The sequence below is a fragment of the Catharus ustulatus genome, chromosome 2 (assembly GCF_009819885.2).
Source record: "Catharus ustulatus isolate bCatUst1 chromosome 2, bCatUst1.pri.v2, whole genome shotgun sequence".
Taxonomy (NCBI): domain Eukaryota; kingdom Metazoa; phylum Chordata; class Aves; order Passeriformes; family Turdidae; genus Catharus; species Catharus ustulatus.
The window spans coordinates 9,374,717-9,396,510 of NC_046222.1; the positions used below are offsets into that span (position 1 = coordinate 9,374,717).

The following is a 21,794-nucleotide window of genomic DNA, read 5'->3' on the forward strand; positions in this document are numbered from 1 at the left end:
AGCATAGGTTTGTAGAGGCAGCACCATGTGCTAGCAGACTTCAAAGCATCCTAACTCAAAGATCCCATATGGTGAAATATTTAAATTTCTGTTAGGTTTAACTAAGCTCATAACATCAATTAGAGCATTCCTAGCAATTCCAAGAACAAAGAGCAGTCAAGACATCCTTTCACACTCACCACAACATAACTTCTCTCTATATTCAGTAGATTCTATCAATTAGCAAGAAATAATTTAATAAAGATGAATTTGAGGCTAACCATTCTGTTAGAGTTCACATAAACACCCATAATACCCATTTCCTTAGGAGTTACACTTAATTTTATGTATATGCAGTACCTCAGATTTAACTTGTTAGTAAGAGATATGCCAAGAGGAAGAATAAGAAAGTAGATGCCATGGCAAACTTTAGAAACTTGTAGAGATAATTTTTTTGCCAGCATAATGCCATTGGTAGTGGTGAGGGGCAGGTAGTTAAGATGTTAGAGAACTTAATATGCACTTTCTGGAGAACTAGACATCTATTACAACTACATTCAACAGCCACATGCAGCTAAAGAACATTTCTTCTAGATTGCTCACAAATTATGTCATTTTGCACGCTGTGCTGTATTAGTCAGTGGCAAATAAAAATCACTGTTTTCATAAGACAGAAAAGGCAAATTGTCCTCTTTAAAAATCTCAAGAATATTACAACATTATCCCACAATGATGGAGCAGCTATTTGTCTTTGGTGACTGCAGAGCTGCAGACAAGAGCAAATGCATATTTTCTTGACATGAGGCCAGCTCTAGGAGACTGAAAATATTAATTTGCATTAAGCTCCTGTATGATGAGAAAACTAAGACCAGTTGTAACATAAATATGAATTGAGTATCGGAACCAGGCCTATAAAGCTGGGCAGCAATTAGCCATCTATGTAACTGATTTTTTATTTTTTTCATACAACAGATAACATCCCTGTGTTTCACTCAGTGCTGCCGAGAGCCAAGCAGCCAGGCAGCAGGACCGTATCTGAGTGAGGATGTATCTGAGTGGGATGCAGGCAGGCTGGGACAGGGAGCTCCAGCGTGCTGGGGGCTGCAGCTGACTCACTCTGCTTCCTGTCACGGATGTGCTGGTGCCGGCATGCCAGCCAGCTGCCTGGGAGGCTGTGGCAGCCTTTATCCCTGCACCTGCCAATCATGCACACTGTGCCAAGGCTGCTGGGCGCAGGAGCCAGCTGCATGGCATGCCAGGACGCAGGGTGGTGGGAGCAGCCACCAGCTCCCACTCGGGTCACCAAAGGGAGGGTGGTGTAAACACGTCCCTGGCATGGTCCAGTTAACGATTACTTGGAGGACAGGCTCATGTCTCCCAGTCTGCTCCTCCAACAGGCCATGCTTTCAGACCACCCTGACAGAAGGTGCCATCCAGCCATTGGATTCACACGTGGATGGACCCGTGGGGCGTCAGAACCATCTGCTGTCCTGCAGTACTGATATGCTGCCCGTCAGTCATCTGTTCCACCCGCACTGCGCCCAGAAGCCACCACAGTTCAGGGGAGAGCTTTGGCAGATGAAGCAGGCAGGAAGGAGAAAGGAGGAAAACTGGCTTTTAGCCTGACCCACAGCAGCACAAACAAAATAACAAGGAAGGAAGACTGAAAATCTTATGGATTTCTCAAGCATCCACCTGCTCAGCCTTGAACAGTGCTCTGTCCCCTCTCTGTCCTAGAGCCTCAAATCCCCATAGCAAGATGCCTCATTTTCTGTGGAAGTTCACTCTCATCTGGATTAGTGCTCCTGAACACTTGGGAATGAGGATCAGGGTCCTCTCTGCTAATACCAATCAGAGAGAGCATTTACCAGGTTCCTGGATTGACAATGGAATGGCAAAAAAAACCAGGGTGGACTGGTTAAATTGCTCCTTAACATTGCAGTACATGAAGAAGGCTCTGTCTTCAAAAATATGTGCAGTGTCAAGAAACAACTTGTGACATATTGCCCAAATATTGCTGACTCCTAGCCAATTAATGCAACATTGTGCTAAAACCACATGGCGTCAGACATCAGTTTCACATGTTTATGGACATCAAATTGATTTTAACTACTTCTCTTTGTTAAACATTTGGAGGAGCTTAACCTTTTGGTTCAGCTTAGACTCCAGCCATCAGATTGAGCTGGGAGAGGTCTCTTGAACAGCCAGTCAGTCTGTGCCAGATATAAACCAGCCACTTTTGGGCACCACGTTACATAATTTCTGTTCTACAAGAAATAGAGCAGGTCTGCCTTTAATTAAGTGGAAAGGAAGGGGCTGGCAGGGGACTGGCAAGGAAAAAAGAAAGAGAAAAACAAGAGGCACATGAGAAAACACTGCTGGTGAGGATATTCTAATAGAAATTGGGTGATTTTGAGTGAAATCTGGCAGTCTCTGGCACATATGAATGCATTCATTGTTGCTAGTTCTGATTAATGACAGTTGTACAATAGTGTGCTGACAGTCACTGCCATACAGACACAAATTTTTTTTGATATGAAACACTGCTGAAAATGCAACCCAATCAGATTTGGCCCCTGAACAACATGTGCTATCATCACTGTACTGTGAATTGAGATTGATTGGTAACCAGCTGTGACAAAGTGGGAAAAGAGCCTTGTCTTTTTCAAGAAAAGAAAAGAAGAAAAATAAAAAAACGAATTGTGTCAAAACCATTACCATCTGCTCAGCCAAACAGCAAATAAAACAAAACACATTAACTGTTTTTAAGTATCACAAATTAATGTACTGAGGTTGAATTCATGTGTTAACTTAAGCATCTAAGAATAAACTTGAATTGAACTGGTTTTGTCACAGTTGGAATTTTTTTCCTCGCATTTGGAAGTGTATCTGTTCATACTCAGCCATCAATCTTCCTCATGATTAGCAAATAAAAAAATAAAGAGAGAAAAATTTACTGAAGTTAGATATATTTAAAAATATTTTTTGGGGTTTTTTGCATTTGATATAATTTTTCCACAGTGTTTTACAGAAACCCCTCGTTTCTATATTTTCCAAAATGTGCATGCAGCTATGCATAAAGAAAAATGCACCTCTTTTGTTTTTAACATGCACAGATAGCAAAAATGCAGCTGCAGTCATTACATTCATAAATATCCAAGTAGGCCTAACTGGTAATACAAGGATGTACTTGCTTTAGCAGTGTATTTTAAACTTCACAGAATGCACTACTGAACTCAACAAATCCAACTCAAGAAGTCTTATTTCTTGCTAAAGGGATATTGCAAGAGGAAAAAGTCACATTTAAACTGTTAAAGACTGATGCCACTAGCCTCAAAAAATTTGCATTAATTTATGCCAGGTATATATTTTCATCTAAAACATTCTTGTAAATAAAAATTATTAAATAATAAATTAGAATCTTTGTATGTACGCAATGTAGGCTTGCCTTTTCTTTTTTTTTTTTTAAGAGATGGCACAAAAATGACTTTGCTCTATTTTCTTTTGCCTGTTTGCCAGACTATTTTGCAGAACATGCACAAAGCTTCAAGATTGCTCACAACATCGATGATTAGGGAGCCCAAATAGAGAGATGCTACTGGCCAAAACCAGGGTAAACAGGAGGTAGTTAAGGAGGCTTAAGCTTCTGTCTCCACTTCTGTTTTGTGGTGCTGGCACTTCAGCTCCCAGCATAGTGCCACAGCTTTTCACTGGCTCCTGCTCTCCCTGTGCCAGATGGAGGGAGCCAGAGGGAAGCTGCAGAGAGATGGGAAGAGTGAGCTGTTACCTGCTTCAGGCTTGTGTGATCCAGCAGCAGAAGGGAGAGCTTCCATGCCCACTGGCAATGCATATCTGACACAAGTTGAGTTTTTTTCACTTCCATCCCATGCACTGGTAAGTGGAAGGAGAAAAAAGCCCAAACCTATATGGGTAACAGCTTTCTGGGAGAAAGGTATAGGAGTGTCATGTATTCTTTCTCCAGCAAAGCCTGAATCAGTGACAGTTAGGGATATATTTGAGTGCACTAGTCTCAAATTATTCTGTTGTGCCCCTGAAATCAAAAGCTGATTTTTGCTGGGTGGCTCTAAGACACTGCTTACAGCCATGATAAATTGAGCTACCAGGGAGCTATCTCCAAGGTGCTGACAGGATGGCTACTCCTCACACCTACATGTCCAGATACCCATTTATTTTTTCATGCCAGAGAAAGGCAGAAGACAACGTTCTATTACTTTGAATTTCTTTCTGTGATGCATATTTGCAAGCTGTCACATACAAGGGTTTATGTATTCCATATTTCCTTATTCTATACAACAAACTAAGAGAAGAGTTGTGTGACAGGTCACTGTTCAGTATCAGGATTTTTCATCAATTATGCTGACACAGGTTCTGCTTTAGTCCAAATCCTCATATGGGTTGTGATCAGCAGATCATTTCTGTCTGTTAGAGTAGACATTCTCAATTGCAATAATATAAACCAGAAACCCACACTGCACCATGTTTTAAAGCAAGGCATTCAATAAAATGATCTAAGTATCATCAAATACGTGTATAGCTGTTACAGTTACCGGGACAACATTGGGAAACCATACCTGTGTCCAAGGAAATAGTGTTTTCCAAATTATCCAGAAGCATTGCACTCCATAGCACTGCTCTTACATGCAGACAGATGTGACTGCACATCAAAATGTGTAGTCTCTTACAAAATCAGGAGCCATGCGGTCAGAAGAGGACCAAGAAAGAAAACTGAGACTGGATTTTGATTCTCTTTGAAATAATTTTGGAAACAAACAGAATTTAAGAACAAAATGCATGTGTGGGAATCAATGACTCGGTAAATCCTATCTAAACTTATGCAGGTTCCATCCTTTACCTCTACATCTCTGTTTGCACATGGGAGTGTACTCATAGGGAATTACCACATGATAATTACCCAAGATGGGCTTCTGATTTGATTTTAGTCGCAGACAGAGCTCCACATTTCAAAAACTGGAGCGTTGGTGGAAGATGATCTAAGAGACCTTGTAATCATTTGGCAGGGAGACCTATCCTCCCGTCACCAGAAGTAGTCCTTTGCCTCACAGATGAGACACATTTGTCAGGCACTTGGGGAGATTTATATTATTAATGCCTATGACATAAATTCATCCCTCAGAAAAGTACCCTTGATGCTCAGAGTTATCTTGTTTCATCCATTTCAGCTTTTGAAAAATTGAAATTTTACTGCAAGGACTGGAACAAAGTAAGAAGATCTGAGCCCAGACTGGCATCATGCACCCACTAAACTTGGCTTGACACATTTTTCTGACATTAGCACACAGATCATGAGTAGTTGGAAATAAACTGAATTTGTATTTGCCTATTTATTATTATTTGCCTAAAGCACATGAAAGATTTCCATAAACTTTTAGAGAAATGAAATATTTTCTAATCTCTTTTTTGAATCAGTAGCCAGCCTTGAAGTGGTAATTAAAGATGAAGTCATGTTAATGTTGTAATGCCTTCAATACTTCAGTTGAGCCAGAAGTCATATTCTTAAAGAGTACATTTTGCTAGTTAAGCCATTATCAACATAGAACTTACTGATAGCAACTTGAAATAATTTTTAGCATTGAAGTGTTTTCACCATAAACTTTACCATTGAAGTGTTTTCACTGACAGTGTAAGTTAATTCTTTTTAAACTCAGATGACAAGTTTTGTATCCCACGAAGAGATGGAATGTGTTAAAGGAGAAGAAATCCCTGCAGGCCAGACATTCCAGAAGCATCAGTGGTTAGAGCTCTTGAATCTTACTCCCACTTGAATATAACTAACAGCTTCCTCCTCCCTGTTTTCCTGAGGCTTTCACGGAAAAAAAAATGCATAGTTAACAATCTTTACTTTTTAATTCTATTATTTTAATGGTTTTAATAAACTGAGAATAGAAAGAAGGCTACCTTAATATTCTAAACTTTATAAATATAGTATACAAACCATGTGATTACTAAGCTTTTACTTAGTATACTTTGCTTTTTTTAATACTAAAGAAATATTTAGAGCACTAGTAGGAGCATTTTGAATGAAATCCTACATTAAATTTCACTGTGTCTCCTTCCTGCAAGACAATTTTTTACAGCAGCCTTCTGTGAGTGGAAAATTCAGATAAACCCATGTTTGAAGGCTGCTACAACTGGCATTAATTTTTATTCCTGAACTCTTCCAGCGACTTCATTAATTCTCTGAAATTTAACTTATTTAGGCTGCAGAATAAGGAAGAATAAAAAGAAATAAGAACATTCTCCTGTGACAATACTGCTTCTAGTGCACTGTCTGTGATCACTTCATAGATCACCAATAGTTCACACAGCATAAAGAGAAAACATGCAGGCAGGAGTGCTAGTTGACACAATTCCTTTATGGTTGCTGTCCATGGAGTTGTAAAGCTATTTTTCCAACCTTGACCCTTATGTAAGCAACTGGAGAGTATTTCCATGAATCTGCAAACAGACTGGCTGAAACAATAGCTCTTCTTCAGCTCTGTGGTGAGATCTGACACTTAACATGAAGCCAATTTAAATGTCAACGTTATTAACTGTTTCTCTGCTGATCAGTCTAGCAAAGCCACACATCTACCCCTTTTGCTCACAGCATTTAATATTTCAGACAAATGGAATGGCAGGCAACTGCTGGGTTAGACTAAAAACCTCTGGGGTAACTGTGGGACAATGCAATTATAGGACTTTATTCAATGTCAAGTTTTGAAGGATTTAAAATGTAAAAAAAATGCTCTCATTTAGCCATTCACTTGGGCATGTAGTCCTCATACACTGTAAGGAATATGTTTCCACTTGCAAAGGGAAGGGATCAGTGACAGGCAAAATAGGAATCAGAGAAGAGAGATACTCAACAAAAAGTGCTACAGGAGGGGCACACCACCATCACTAGGATACATCGTCTTGATGCTGGATACACAAAAATTAACCAACCCCTGCATCCATTTTACCTCCCACCACCTCTCTATCTCTAAATGGTATCTCTGATTTTACAGAAGTTTCCTCAAATGGTTGGATATAACAGCTGAAAAGATGCTTGTGCTGCACTTGGTTGAGATCTGCCAGTGTTCACTTGTGCCCCATGGACTCTGTAAGTTACAGAGTAGCCCTCTCTGTGCCAGACATCTACAGAAACATCCTCTGCAAACCTCCTCTCCTGCCTCCAGATGTATGTAAGGATACAAATACCATATTAAACCTCTTTTCTTTCACTGTCTCTTTTTGACAAGCTATTAAGAGCATCCAATCTTCTCCCCTATGCTTCTCACAAAGGGACTAATCTCTCCTTAATGCTTTAGCTTAAGGAAAAAAGAGATGGGCATGTAAATCATACAGGATATAACCAGAGATGACAAATAGTACATGTGATGTAGCTAATATGAAAAAACATCATTTTCCCCTGACCCTTTATTTAAAACTGTTAATTGTTATTAATTGCAATAGAAATTTGCTGATGTAACCAAAGATTATATTCACTGCACTACTAAAACACACTCTTTACTCTAATTAATTTTCAATACACATTAGACTGCATTTTGTTACAATCTGCACAGATATTAACTCGAACAAAGCACACAGGGCTGCAGTGTTATTAACTCATATTTCATTGAAAGGTCATTCTCCCCTTGGTTGTATCTAGAGGGGGCTGGAGTTAAATACCTCAATATACTATCCAGAGAATATAAATGGAATTATGGAGCACCACTGTTTATTCCTAAAAATGACTGTCTCTCTTGCTTACAGAGCCTTATCTTGCGGTCATGATGTGGTGGGTATGTGCAAGGTTCCCCCCAAAGCTCTCATGAGAGAGAACAGCTCTGCAGACATCAAGGTCAGTGAAGAAGCAGGGGAGGAGGAACTCCAGGCATAGGACCAAACTCCTCTCCATGTGGAGAAAGCAGTGACAAAGTGTGATGAACTTTTTAAAGATTTGGTTCTATTTCTCATTATTCTATTCTGATTGGATTGATAATAAACTGAACTAATTTTTCTCCATATTGAGTCTGTTTTGCCCTGTTCTGTCTGTTTTAACTGATGAGTGATTTCTCCCCATTCTTATTTTGACCCATGAGCCTTTCATTGTATTTTCTGCCCCCTGTTCAGTTGCGAAGGAAGAACAGAAAGGTTTTGGGGGACACTTGACATCCAGGCAGGGTCAACCCATCAAAATGGAGCAATACAAATGCAAAACTTCTCAGGCTATCAGGCTCTTTCTGGATCTCCTCTTTAAAAATCCAGTTTTTCTTAGTTCATTAGGTTTGCTGTCAGCTGTGTTTAAATCCATTTCAAAGATTTCCATCTGGAAGACAGTAAGATATTTTTAAAATATCATGTTATAACTCCTAGTTTTGGGCTTACAAGAAGCCATGGAGGAAAGCAATGAAATTAGAGGTGGGTTTTTTCATTGAACTCTATCAGAAGTGCGACAGACAGCATTTCTGACCAGACTATGCATATGCAAAAAAAAAAGTGTCCAGTTTTAAAAACATAGCAAAACTAACACCTACACAGGCTTGTGGTGTTGCAGCTAGCACATATCTTAGAATACACTAACTGTGCTTTAATAATGCTTATTCTCAAATAATTTTTAATGACTGTTACTAATCTCTAGCAAATAAGAACGCTTACTGTGCTGTTTGTGGTTTTCACTGCTGTGTGGCACTGCTCGGTTTCATGTAATAACCCACAATCTCTTAACACTTAGCAATATACCTTGTGTAAACTACACACCACTTTCCTTCTGAAGCATCACTCTTGGTTTTTCTGCCCACACTCCCATTGTGTGGGTGGCACATAAAACAAATACCTCTTCCTGCTGGTGCAGTTGCCACTTTTCATCTCTAGTACAATATCCATCTAATCAGGCAGCGCCTGTAAATGCAACTTAAAAGAGCAGGTTGTAATTTCATTAAAGATGTATTTACTGAGCTAAAACAGCTGTTCTGGGCTGGAATATAAAAAAAAGGCCTATGTGATTGCTACTCAGTCATTTTTAAGGCAACTGAAAAATGCATTTGCTGAGCTAACCTCACTCTCCCGAAGAGCTGGCACTGCTAACTTCTTCTGTATAAAAGGTTTAAACAGTTATTATAGTGTGTCATAAATTTTGACTTGTAATTGAAAATCTCTTCACTTCCTAAAAAAAAAAAGTACTTATTACTTGCTATATAATTACAGACCATGCAGCTGCTCTCCTCAGCTTCGCTAGGAAATTTGAAGACATGAAACACTGTACAAACCTTATTCAAATGTTATTAAATTGCTAGTCATAGATCTGCCACTCTCATACTGTAGGCTCTCAAATAATGTCATTTTCTTCCTATTACCAGGACTAAAATGTAGATGAATGAAAAGTTGATCCAGGCCATATTGAGCTCCCACCACACAAGAGACCATCACCTCCTTAGAATGAAAGTATAATCCCTATTTCTGCTGAGCAGACATCAAAGGCAAAGATACCTGACCATGTGTCTGGAAAAAGAATTCAATGCATAAAGACAAATTTTATTTAATTTTCAGTAGGTCATAATCATTATGCATGGCCACAATTGTCTGAATCACTTTGACACAATCTTTGTGCCATTTCCTTGTGCCACTTACAGTGAGGAAAAAACCCTATTAATGGAATAGTGAACCTCACACTGGAGCCAAAGGCAGAGGACTGGTGACCCCACAACATTCTGTTCACCTCCAGTAGTTTGACATGAGTCATACTTGATTAACTATTCCCCACCCCTTGTGTATTGGGGAAGTTGTGGTGTGAGGTTGAATTTTTAGAGCAATTAAAATAAAATATACACCATGTGCCTCTACCTTTGATTCACAATGCATTTCAGTCTTGGGTGACTGATTTGAAGTGGACAGCTTTTGGAAAAAGGCTTTACACATGCCAGACTTCACACCATGCTTTGATTCTCCCTGTTGGTGCAGTATCAACATTTAAATCGACAAGATATTAATTTCCTGGGACCAATTTAGGTTCTAACAAGAATTTTAAGCAGTGAAGAAGATAAATAATTCTTTATCACAATTGTGCAAAAGAAGTATGAAAACAGTTATCATACGTTACTCACACTACTGTTTTCACCTAGTATTTATAATTTTTTTAATTCCTGCCCAGTCATACACAGAGGAGATCCATGACATAGATCACAGTCTGAAATCTCAGGTCAGGTGTACAAGATGTTGATAAATAACTTCCTTTGACCACTAGTGAGACAAATGTTTTCTAGGCATTTTAAAAACTGCTACTCCCAAGAAGCACTTTAAGGTTTTAAATTCAAAATACAGACTATCCTAGTTGGTTTAGATCAACAGTTCAAAACAAATAAAATTGGGAATGAAGTTTTGCACCATCAGAATAAACTGTCTATTCTCATATTTGAAGCATAGTAATCTATATACTCCTAGGCAATTACACAGACAATTTGACAAATAGCCAGATTATTTTTTTTAATAAAGAGTCATGTTTTCAAACATAGAAATTTCTTTAGAAGTTGGGTTTTTTTCTCATTTAATCCAATTGCAACTGGAGATGCTTACAGTCCATCAGGGACCTTTATAATTAGGACTTTAACAGCCTGAAATTATTTTCCAATTACTACTCAACACACCAGTCGGTGCAAAAATACTGTTCACACTCGTCCCCAGAAATCACTGGGATTAATTTTCTCTTTGCTTTCACATGAACTCTATCACTAAAAAAACTAAAACAAAGTAAGGGAGAAAAACAGACAAGTATTTCTGAAAGACTATGGATCCACCATCATGGATTCTGGCATTCGCCAGGAGCAAATTACAGAAAAAAAATGCATACAAAAATTCAGTTTGTCCCACTTTGCTATCATCAAACTAGACACTTTTGAAAGCTGAATCAACAATAGACACATTTAAAAATCTGCAGTAACTGTTGAAACAGGTACCTACTATAATTGTCTTGCAATCTAGGGATGAAGCCAAAATGAAATTATTGAAAAAATGAAAACAGACAGATGTGCAAAGAACATTGTTAGCTGTAGAAACAGGAAATTTATATTGAAAATCATAAGATAAATAGCTCAGAGATCTGCTCAGAAGTATTTATGCATGTAGGAAGAATAACAAAGGGAAATCCTTGAGGGTTTTATATTTTATTGTAGATGTAAAAACACTTAAAATACAGGAGCTTAGAAGCTAAAATGGAATTTGTCTTTTACTTAAAAAAAAACAAAAAACCCTCAATTACAACAAGGAGGAATCATTTTGACATTCTTTCCTAATTTATAAAATTTTGGTACCATAACTTTCTTATCCATCCATTTGCTTTAATTGCAAGAAAATGAATTTTTTTTTAATAGTACAGATAAATACACACATATGTATCTAACTTACATAGAAATGTTTTTTCTAGATTATGTATTTTTCCATTAGTATATTCAACTGATGGAAAATATTAGCTATGGTGGGGGGAAAGAGGCACTATTAGTGTCTACTGCTAAAATTAAAACTATGAAAAATAAATCAGGACTCATAGTGCCAGAAGGACTTGATTGGTTGTGGAGACCTGGGTTCTAATTCCTCTTCCCAGAGCTATTTCCATGTTGAGATTTTTTAATGAAATAATGATTCAGCATCAAAACAATAAAGAGTTCCAGAAAATGAGGACCTAACACTGCTCTGTTAGTTGAAAGGAGCCAAACTAATTTAAAACCCTTTAGCAGGAGAGACTCCCTTCCCCTGCTCACTAAAATTTTCTCCTTGTTTGTTCCAGACTAAATTAATCTTTCTTGAACACAGGGGGCCTGTTCCAGATTTCAACTCTGCTTTACACTTCTGCTAGTCTGGCTTTTTGTTTCCTCAAGAGGAAAGTTTCTCTCCAAGACTTAATAGACACAAACTGAGGAGCCAGCAAAGCCCACTATGCTCTGCTTGTAATTCACCTTGCCAGTGCAACAGAGCAACTTTCCTGCCAAGTTTTCTCCCTCTTGGTATCAGCACATCATTCTGAGGGCTACTATCACCATTACAGTCCTAAAACATCTTTACTGTCTCCAATAAATTCACTGAATACCCATGTGCTCACAACACCTACACATCACTTTTCTTTCCTCCACAGGAATCCATTACCTGGACAATTCACCCAGGTTGGGTTTCCCTGCACAGCTGCCTGTGGAACAAGATTTGCAGTGCCAAAAAGAGCAGCAATGTGAGAAATAAATCATGGACACAATGTCAAAGAACAAACTCTTAGCAGTAGGGATGGATTCCAGCATTGTGCAGCAATTGAAATCTAAAAGCAAACGTGGCTCTCACCTTCCTCTTGGTAAGTCTGCATCATCCTTCTTCCACCGGACTGTGGGTGTGGGATCCCCCTGCACCTGGCACCGGAAATCCACGGGCTCCTCCTCCAGCACCACTTGGTTGATCGGTCGCCTGAGAAACGTGGGTCGCTCTAGAAAGAGACATTAAAATTCCACAGTGAGTCACAGGGCTGAAACGAACCCTTTCTGACTTTGCGGCATCTTGTTGCTTACCCAGTCGCCAAACAAATTCAGACAAGTGGAACTGATGATGTGCATAAAGATGCCAGGAAGAGGGTTGCCAGGCTGGAGAGGTAGGGGCTGTCCCATCCCATCCTCCAGCAAGAGCCACCAGAAGGCAGCCTGTGCCAGGACTGACCAGCCACTTGCCAGGCAGTGGAGAGGGCTCTGAGGCCATGCCCTTCCCTGGAAAAGCTGTGGCTCTGCACATCTGGAATCTGAGCCGGGAGCTCCTGCTGCAGCACTGTATGAGCTGCCAACAAAATCAGCCTGTCTTTGGCAGTGATCAATATCTTGATGCTTCAGAGAAAATTCAGACTCCTTGTTACACACCTCAGGCAATTGTGAATTGTCGTGTCCAGGACAGAGCTTTCCTGATCCCCATCGCCAACTTCACCATGGAAAACCAAATTAAGGTCTGAACAATAACTTCTGTTTACCCTTGTTATGTTAGGCTGCACAGCTACAAATAGTATTAATCACCATAATGCTGTACAGGCCTGCTTAAAACCCAGATGCAGAGCCACAATCTGATCTCAGTTATACTGGTACAAAATCCAAGTACCGGTAATTTCATTTGAAAGGATGTCACTGGGGATAGTTTTCAAGTTGCCTTTGGATGACACAATTTTTTTTTTTTCTGTTCTCTCAGCCATACCACACTTTTATTGTCATAAATTATTTATGCTAGTCAAACCATTATAAGGGTGGGTTTATATGAAACAGTATTTTCACTCAAGACAGGGATTTATCATAAAGACATTTAAAACTGGTTACACACTATGTTTCACATTTCACTCTCAGCAAGTTAAGGGATATGATGTCACTTAGAAAAATTGCTCAGAATTCACACAGATGCAAGCAATACCAGATTCTGACTCAGGCAGTTTGTCTTGATAACTACAGAGCTAATTTTATAGGTTTGTTATGCATGATTATTATATGCAATTAATTTAAAAAAAAAGTTAAAAGAACATTACTAAGGTTGAAAAATCAAGCAGGCCACATTTACTGACAGAATTAAGGCTGTCTGCACATCTTTTAATCACTTCCTTTCAGTTTATGATGCCTTATGGACTGGTTGCAATTATATGATCACACACTATTTTTTCCCCAAACATCTCCAGATTTTTGGCATTCATTTAATGAGCAGGTGTTTAATATTTTGCTTTAGTTGTACTGTTTAGAGAGTGGCCCCTGTCTTGCTACTCAAGCTGCACTTCAAAATCAGAATTATTAATTTCCTCATGACCTCTATTACACCTATCTTAATGCTTTATAATCACCTCACTTATTTTCATAGCTCCTCTCTGAGATAAGACAGAGATCTTAGAAGGCAAGGTAAAAAGTATCTGCTAAATTTTGATGTTCAACCTGAGCCACAAAACTGACAATTTTTTTTTTTTTTTTTTTTTTTTTTTAGGAGTTGTGGGGGGTTGGGTGGAAATGAAGCTTTAATTTTGTGTGCTCAAAGCTCAGCTTCCATTAATTCAACTGCAGACAAAAAAAAGTGTTCACCACTTTTACAAATCTGAATATCAGTCAGAAAATGAGGAACACAAAACCACCTGTTAGTAATTATGTAAATGAGTGACAGCATCACACAGGAATTCCTTATTAGCAGGGAAACCTATTGGCAGGGGAAAACATATTTTGTCAGCAGAAGAATAGACATGCTCAAGAATCTATAGCACTTTTCCAGATGACAGAGATAAAAGCATGTCTAACGGGCAAAGATTCTTCTCCCCAAGCCATTGCTTTTGTCCTATTCCTATTCCTGCCCAGGATCTGCAGATTCCAGCAATGTTTGGGCAAGTAAATTCATTTCTACCCTCTCTGCTTATATTGAAATCTTTATAATTTCCCATTTCAAGTCTATGTACAAGCCATATCCAGCTGCTGACTGTTTTCTTAGTCATTTTCTCTTTTTTTTTAGTCCAGAAATATCACTTTTCACACCTGGAATCCAGCAAGTTCACAAGTCCAATTCCCCTTCCAACTATCCATGCCTCTCCCTTCTTTGCTCCCTCAGAGCAAATGGACTCTTCTCCACTGAGTGTTTGGTCTACACTTGAACAGGAGCTCCTTTTCCCAGGTCACCCAAATACAGCCCATCCACAAACTTAACACAAGAAAAGTCAGCTGAAGTACCAAGGACCCTCCCAGGAGAGTGACAGCAGCAAGAACACAGTGAAAATGCTGCCCAGATCTGCATTCATGGGTTCTCTGGTGTATGAATGGATGAATCCATTAGTGATTTTTATAGGCAGATGCACATTTGGCTAAATTTAGTGACAATCCTCTGGACAAAAAAAAAATCTCTGGCATAGTGTAGCTATTCCCAACATATTTTAGGTACCTGATATTCAGTATGAGACACCTGCACTTCTCAGGACAAAAAACTTCCTCCATTGTTCTTATTCCTGCCCATTTCACTCCAATTATCCCTTTGCCTCTAAGCTGCAAAAACTTCAATATTCTTAGAGAAGAGTAAATTATTTCGTCCATTTAATTTAATTTTGTCAACTAAAATCAGTTTTCCAATTAGGCATGAAAAATTTTGGATAAAGCCATTTTAATTTGATAAACTTATTAAAAAAATAAAAAATCCTAATGCCAAGTAATGTACTTGGCCCATCTGTAATTACGTGAATCTGGACTGGAAAATTTTAATACTCTTTAATACTAATTCTGCGAGTTTTCAACTGCATCTTTTTCACAACTTCTTTCCTAAGAAGAGCTTAGACCAACTCCTGCTCTCATCTCATACACAGCACTCTCTTCATTTCAGTATTTTTTTTTCAAGACATGATCCTAAAGTAAGAAATTCAGATCCAGATCAGCACTCTAATTGGTGATTTAGAGGCCCTGGTTCATCCCCATTGAATTTAAACAACTCTGAGTGTGTCTGTACACTGACTTCCTCTGCATACAAAAATAATTTTAGGTTTAAAAAAGCTGTGTGTAAACAGCCAAGGGATTAGAATGTGCATACTTATGATTTTGCTATTTGTGGCTGTAAATTCTCCTATCCAGGAGATGAGAAAATAAATTCCTGTCACATTTTGAGGAGAACCCAGCTGAGGAGAAAGTAAATGGCCCTGAGGTCATTAGATAAATCACTGGATTCCACATCAAGGCAATTTAGGAGAATAGACACGTTTGTTTCACATCAGCTTCTAAAACTGTATATTTTCAAAAACATTTAAGAAGTTGCTAGAAAATTAATAGGTATGTAAGGACAGAGCCCAGTTAGCGAGGCCATGTAAATACCACCAACTGCTGCTTCCATTTCCCCATCATCTCTGCATTTTGCACAGCGTGAATCAGGAAAGAACAAGTTCTCTCTTATGTTGTTTCCTGTATTTGTATCACTCAGAAAACCCCTTCAATATGTCCAATAGCTAATTATGCAGCTATAAAGTGATCAGAGTGAATGCCATTGCCAATGCAATTAACATTCTTTATGTGAGATTAACTGGATTTGAGTCACCTGCATAACTTGCTTACAATGTTAATCTCTCAGGAGACAAAGTGCTGCTTGCCCAAGCATGCTAAATAAAGAAGGTTTCTTTGCACAGCCAGGTCAAATTTAGTTTCAGAGCTAATCTTGGGGGGAAAAAAAAAAAATATTTTTCATATTTTTTCTTCTGAAATGGTTTGCCCATAAATAAAGCTTTGCTGTATAATTAAATATTGTTACTCTGTCAGCAGCATCCAGAGCACAATATATTTGAGAAACAAGAAGAAAGGGTGATAAATTAAAATCATAGGCATATATAAAAATTTTAATATACCTATTTTATAAGCTTTCACTGAGTAAATAAAGTACCCACTTCCCAGACTTTCTCTGATGAATATTAAAAAAATCTTTGAAGAGAACTATAAAATAGGTCATGGTTATATGTCATGTCAACCAGTCATGCTATTACCAGGGTGACCTTTATAACTTCAGAATAAACTTTGCTTGCAGTTATAAAAGAGGATTGTTAATGCAATCTGGACACACACCTACAGTCTGTTGCAGTGCTTGAGGTATGTGCTGCAAGGAAACTACAGATCTGAGCCAGAAACAGCAAAATACTTTCCTTGCTTTGGGTGCTGACATAAGTTAACCTCAGAACTCAATTTTTCCCATATTTAACAATTGGTCTGAGTATCACAGTCTATTAGAGAGACTCACATGACCTTCAGATGTATTACTGCCCTTTCCCTGTTCCTCAAAAAGTTAGACAGACGAATATGGGGCCACAATCTAATTAAAATGATCCTAACTACCTTAATATATTTTCTTTGCTGAGGCAACTGCTAGAGTGACGGATTTGATGGTCCTCATAATGTAGAGGCTCAATCTGATTTAGAATTGTTCTTGTTTTCTCCATCTTTGCTGGATAGAAGACATCATTTTTCTAAAATTGTTTTGTGTTCTAAAGAGAGTATTGAAACAGAAATTAAAAGGCTTTGGGGAGGGATTAATAGTAAATACTTACATTTAAATGCTTTTTGCACTTTAGCATTCTAATTCAAAGGGGGAAAAAAGAAACATTAGATGTTTGGAAGTAAGTTTCACTTCAGAATGCTCTCAATAGCATAGATATTTCATTAAATGCAATGTGATCTGGAAGAAGCAAAGCCCTCTGCCAAAAAAAGAGCATGTGGAAGAAGACAGGATATTACGATCTCACTAAATTTACCTATGCTGGCTAAAAAAATAAAAATAGAATTGCAAAAGAAGGTGGTTTTATATTTATAGATGTTCTTCTACTGCATCTTTTTAGGTACTTTTCCCTTTTTCATATGAGAAACAAGCACTTGTGTGGACATCACAAACTCCTACACTCTAAGCAGCACGCCAGGCATGATGAGCTTGCACAGTAAAGGCATGGGACACCACTAAGAAGCAAATGCAGTAAAATGAATGTTAGCACTTGCTAGAGGTTTTCTCCTTTTATATACAACTACAATCATGCTAATTACAGGTTTTTACTGACTGTTATGTACAGGCTTTGGGGACCTAATCAGACATTTTTTTCAGAGCTGTATCATTATCCTGTAACAACTTCTTGTTACCCATGGATAACAAATACTCTAAACCTAAACTGGCTTTTTTGCAAAGTGCCACAAGACTGCAAGTGGAAAATACAGGGATTTGAAGAAAATCAGGAGGAGATTTGATCTGAAGGAAAAAATACACACTGCTGATTTCTCTGTCTTGACCTATGAATGTATACTTGGTTTTGGTAGATTTTTCCACGTGACTGGGAAACCTTTTCAGGATACAGTGGGTCAAGACTGTGCTAAGGCCTTCCACATAGGCAGAGCTCAAGAAAGTAAAATGGGGCACAATGTCTTCATTAAAGGGATTTTGAGGATTTTTTCTCTTCTAACGCCATGTCATCATAGTACACTTTTTCTGAAACGAGGGTTTCTCTTTCAGCCTGACAATATCTACAGAACATCAAACACAAATATTTCCTCAAGCATCAGACAAAAATATCTCTTCATCCCACAGGACCTTATTAGCTGAAAAAAGGTTTCAGATACCAAAGATAAAATCAAAGATTAATCCAAAACAATATTTAATGTGTCCAAATTGACATATCTTTTAAAGATATTTTTGTACTCTTCTTACTTTTGCTTTATATTCTTTTGAGGCTCTTCTAAATATATCTTTTTTCACTGCTTGATGCCAGCCTCTTGAAGCTGATATACTAAGGCTTTCATTGATTTCACTGAGCTTTAGAATCAATATACAAGATATACCTTTGTACATTCTCTTCAAACATGCCATTTTAAGTGCAAAGGGAAATAAAAGAACATGAAACAGTTAATACAACTTGAAAACTTATCTCAGAACAGTGAAGTAGCATGACAAAATGATAAAGGTTATCTTAAGGAGTAATGTCTTCTCAATTTAATTTCTGGCTCCATATTATGTATTTACAAACAAAGCTTTCTCACAAATTGGAATTAAACTGTTTCTGTTTTGCATCTTGCTTTAATTCTGTTCAGCCAAGGGCTATGAGCCCAAACACAAGCAATGCAGCCTAATTTGTATCACTTACACTTCGGAAATTGGCCTTTAGAATAGTGTGCACACAATAATCAAGTCCCATGCTGCCTCTTTTTGTGAACATTAGGACTGAGGTTATTAACTTCCTTTAAAGTGCAACTTAGGACTGTGACAGACCCTGTCTTTCTGCTTTACTCCAAGATTACACCTTGGAGCCTCATAAAGGCAAAAATTAGAAGTAATGCTTGAAAAAGAAGACTAACAAAATGTAGTGCATCTTCGTCACTATTCAAAACACAGTTTTGGATAGCGCTGCTTATATGATCTTTATGGAATTTTACTGTGAAAGCTTGCCAATTTTCTGCTAATAGAAGAATCATGACTTGAAAACAAAACTAATGGAAACTACACTGACACTACCAGTATACTGTCAAGAATACCTGAATGTTGAAAACAATGTTTCCTATGTAGATAAGCTTTGGGGGAAAAAAAGTGAAAGTTCTACATGTATTATTCATAACTACATCTCAGTAAAGGTTATTCAATGGATATTAGCCAAGTGGACATATTCTGCACATGGGAAAATTTTATTTTCTCCCCCTACTGCTTCCCAAGGTTCTTATGGCCCATTTTATTTTACTGGTTTTAAACTCAGGAAAAGTGTAATCTTTCAGGCTAGGCTTCCATGCTGCTCCCCTTGGGCCACCAGTTCCCACCACACTGACTCAGTTTTTCCAGAGGCAATGCCTCAAGCTAAATTTACTGTACAGGGAGCCAGAGATCTGTCACAAGTCACATGCAGAAGTTAACTTCAGGTATTACAGAAAAACTTGCAAAGCCAAAAGTAACAAGTAGATGGTTTCTGGAAAGGCTTGAGAGCTAGTATGAAACTGTTCCTTTTCCTACATAATGTGTTTACTAAGGCTCCCTTCACACTGTTTGGAGAATTGTTATTTGGGGAGGGAATGAAGACATGAATAATTAGCTAATTAATGTACATTCCTTTTCAGAATCAGCACCAGCTACAGGTTGCCAATCGCATATTAAAATTCTCTAAGTCTCCTGCTTTACTGTGGAGTCCATTTCAAAAATGTTCAAAGCAGTTAAAGTTTGGCACATGAATTGCATGTATGTATTCCTAGTATATTTTTCATCAACTTTTGCAGTATTCCCATGTTCCTCAGACCTATTAGTCATATTAGAGGAAGGCTGTGAACCCAACATACGATCCTGGTGGTTTTGCCTGTGTTCAGTGATGCCAATTTGAACAGGCAGAGCAAATCTGACATTTCCCAGTCACTGGATTTATTGGATTTGTGCTTAGAGTGACTGGACTGTCCAGTAGATACATGGCTTCCTGGAAACACCATGGATAACTCCCTCCAGCCACTGTGCACATCCCTGCTCACACATGGGCTGCTGCCTGGAGCCCAGGAATGGAATACCACTGCTGGAAAGCATGGGCTAGTCCCCTCCTTTCCTATGGAGAGGACCAGGACTACTCTGGACAGGATGTTAGAGTGAGCCCAGTGCACCAACACAGAGCTTCAGGGCCAGGAGGCAGCCAGGAAATGGGCACCTGCTTCCTGCATGCTATTCTTGCACAGCAGAAAGGAAGGTGGGCAGGTATCTGGGAATACCCAGACAGAAGGGGAAATGTAGACAGGAAGACACTGCAGTAGGGAATTTTAAATACAATTTTCTTTAGGTAGTCTAACACAATTAAGAAGGATTAAAACATCTAATTTCATTTATTGCTGATTTTGTTTGGTATTCACCAAATAGTTTTAGATTGTATTTTGCAAGTTGATTGCTATGATTATACCCTGTAAAAAAATCAGAATATTGTAATTGGCTATGTATTATTTTACATATCAAGTCGAACCTAATATATTTCATAGCTCTGCAGGATATGAAATTACATGCACATTTCATCTTCCATTCCTACAGTTCAATGCTTTTTAACAAATTATTTTCTTAAGGCTTTGTAGTTTAGGATTGCAATCTGCTTGCTATCCACAGGGAGTATTACCAGAGATTAGCAGTACTTAAACTGATGAAGGAGATATGTCATGTCTCTTTTGCATTTGTATAAAGCTACAACTCTAACAGATTGGCTGCAAAGGTAATAATAATTTGACAGGGATCCTTTCTCTGGTTTTTTTTTTGGTTTTTTTTTTTGTTTTGTTTTGCAAGGTATAATAGTTCTGTCTTTAAAAGCCACATGTTTCTATGAATCCACTACAAACCAGTTGGGGAGTGGAAACATTTTCAGTTTTGAAAAGCTGGAAAGCAGCACATCCTCAGAAATTCCTGGATCTTGTCTAGCAAAAATCTTTCTCTGCCTTTTGTGAATCACATAACATATGTATTCTTTTTAAGTGGACAAGCAAATTTTGAATTGCACATACATGCAGACACGGAGATGGCAATAAGTGTGACTGGGATTTTCAGTGCACCATATTAAGAAGAAGGTGAAAAAATCTGGAGCATCTGCTTCACAAAGAACCTTAGGATTTCTATTAAAAGCCTGGCGTTACAAAGAGCCTTGTTTGCAATTTCAGTGCTGTATCAAGGATATCAAAGAGGTGTAGCAGGAGGGAACATTAACACTATTTCTCTCTCTTTTGTCAGCACAGACATGTTTTCCTTAGCAGCAAGGGTTTTTTCCTTATTGATCTTCCTTTGTTTGCTCAGAACCTCTTGACTAATTCCTACAAACCCACAACTGTAGGATATACCACAGCATGATTTTGTGGCTTTGCTTCTTATCCAGTTGTTAGTAGGGTGAATCCAGTTCTAGGTTGGGTTATTACTCTGCTCTTGCTCTAGACCCTAACCATGGGGCAAGTGCTCCTAATAACCAACTTCTTGCCTTCCCCATCAGGTCTAGAAGCTCTTCCACTCAGGAAGCTTATTCATTTTTAAATAAAATTAATAAAAAATCTAAATGCTTTCCTGGCTTACAGAAGGAAAAGCTGTTTCAGGTCCTCTTAAAAATGAATGCCAAAATTTATCTCTATATATTCAAAATTTTGATTTTTGGAATTGTCTCCAATGGTTTTATTGATCAAATGAGTTTTTTTGTGCTTTCCTACAAAGCACAACCCCTTGGGAAATATGGAATATTTCAAAACCCCTTGGGAATATGGAATTATTTAAATAAGCAATCCTGGTCTAAATCTCTGGTAAGTAAGCACTGTCAACTGTATTAGAAGTAGCTTAATTACATTTGGCCATTCTGAGGGAGA

At 38.2% G+C, this 21,794-nt stretch overlaps 1 protein-coding gene across 13 annotated transcripts in view; it reads right to left on the minus strand.

The window, feature by feature from the left end:
* The window catches only part of ROBO2 (roundabout guidance receptor 2), an 847,836-nt gene that overhangs the window by 122,175 nt on the left and 703,867 nt on the right, over window positions 1-21,794 (minus strand). For all 13 annotated transcript variants that reach the window (XM_033051267.2, XM_033051273.2, XM_033051269.2 and 10 more), the window contains exon 5: window positions 12,304-12,442. In XM_033051267.2, coding sequence (XP_032907158.1) covers window positions 12,304-12,442 — 139 coding nt within the window. The remainder of the gene's footprint in view (window positions 1-12,303; window positions 12,443-21,794) is intronic.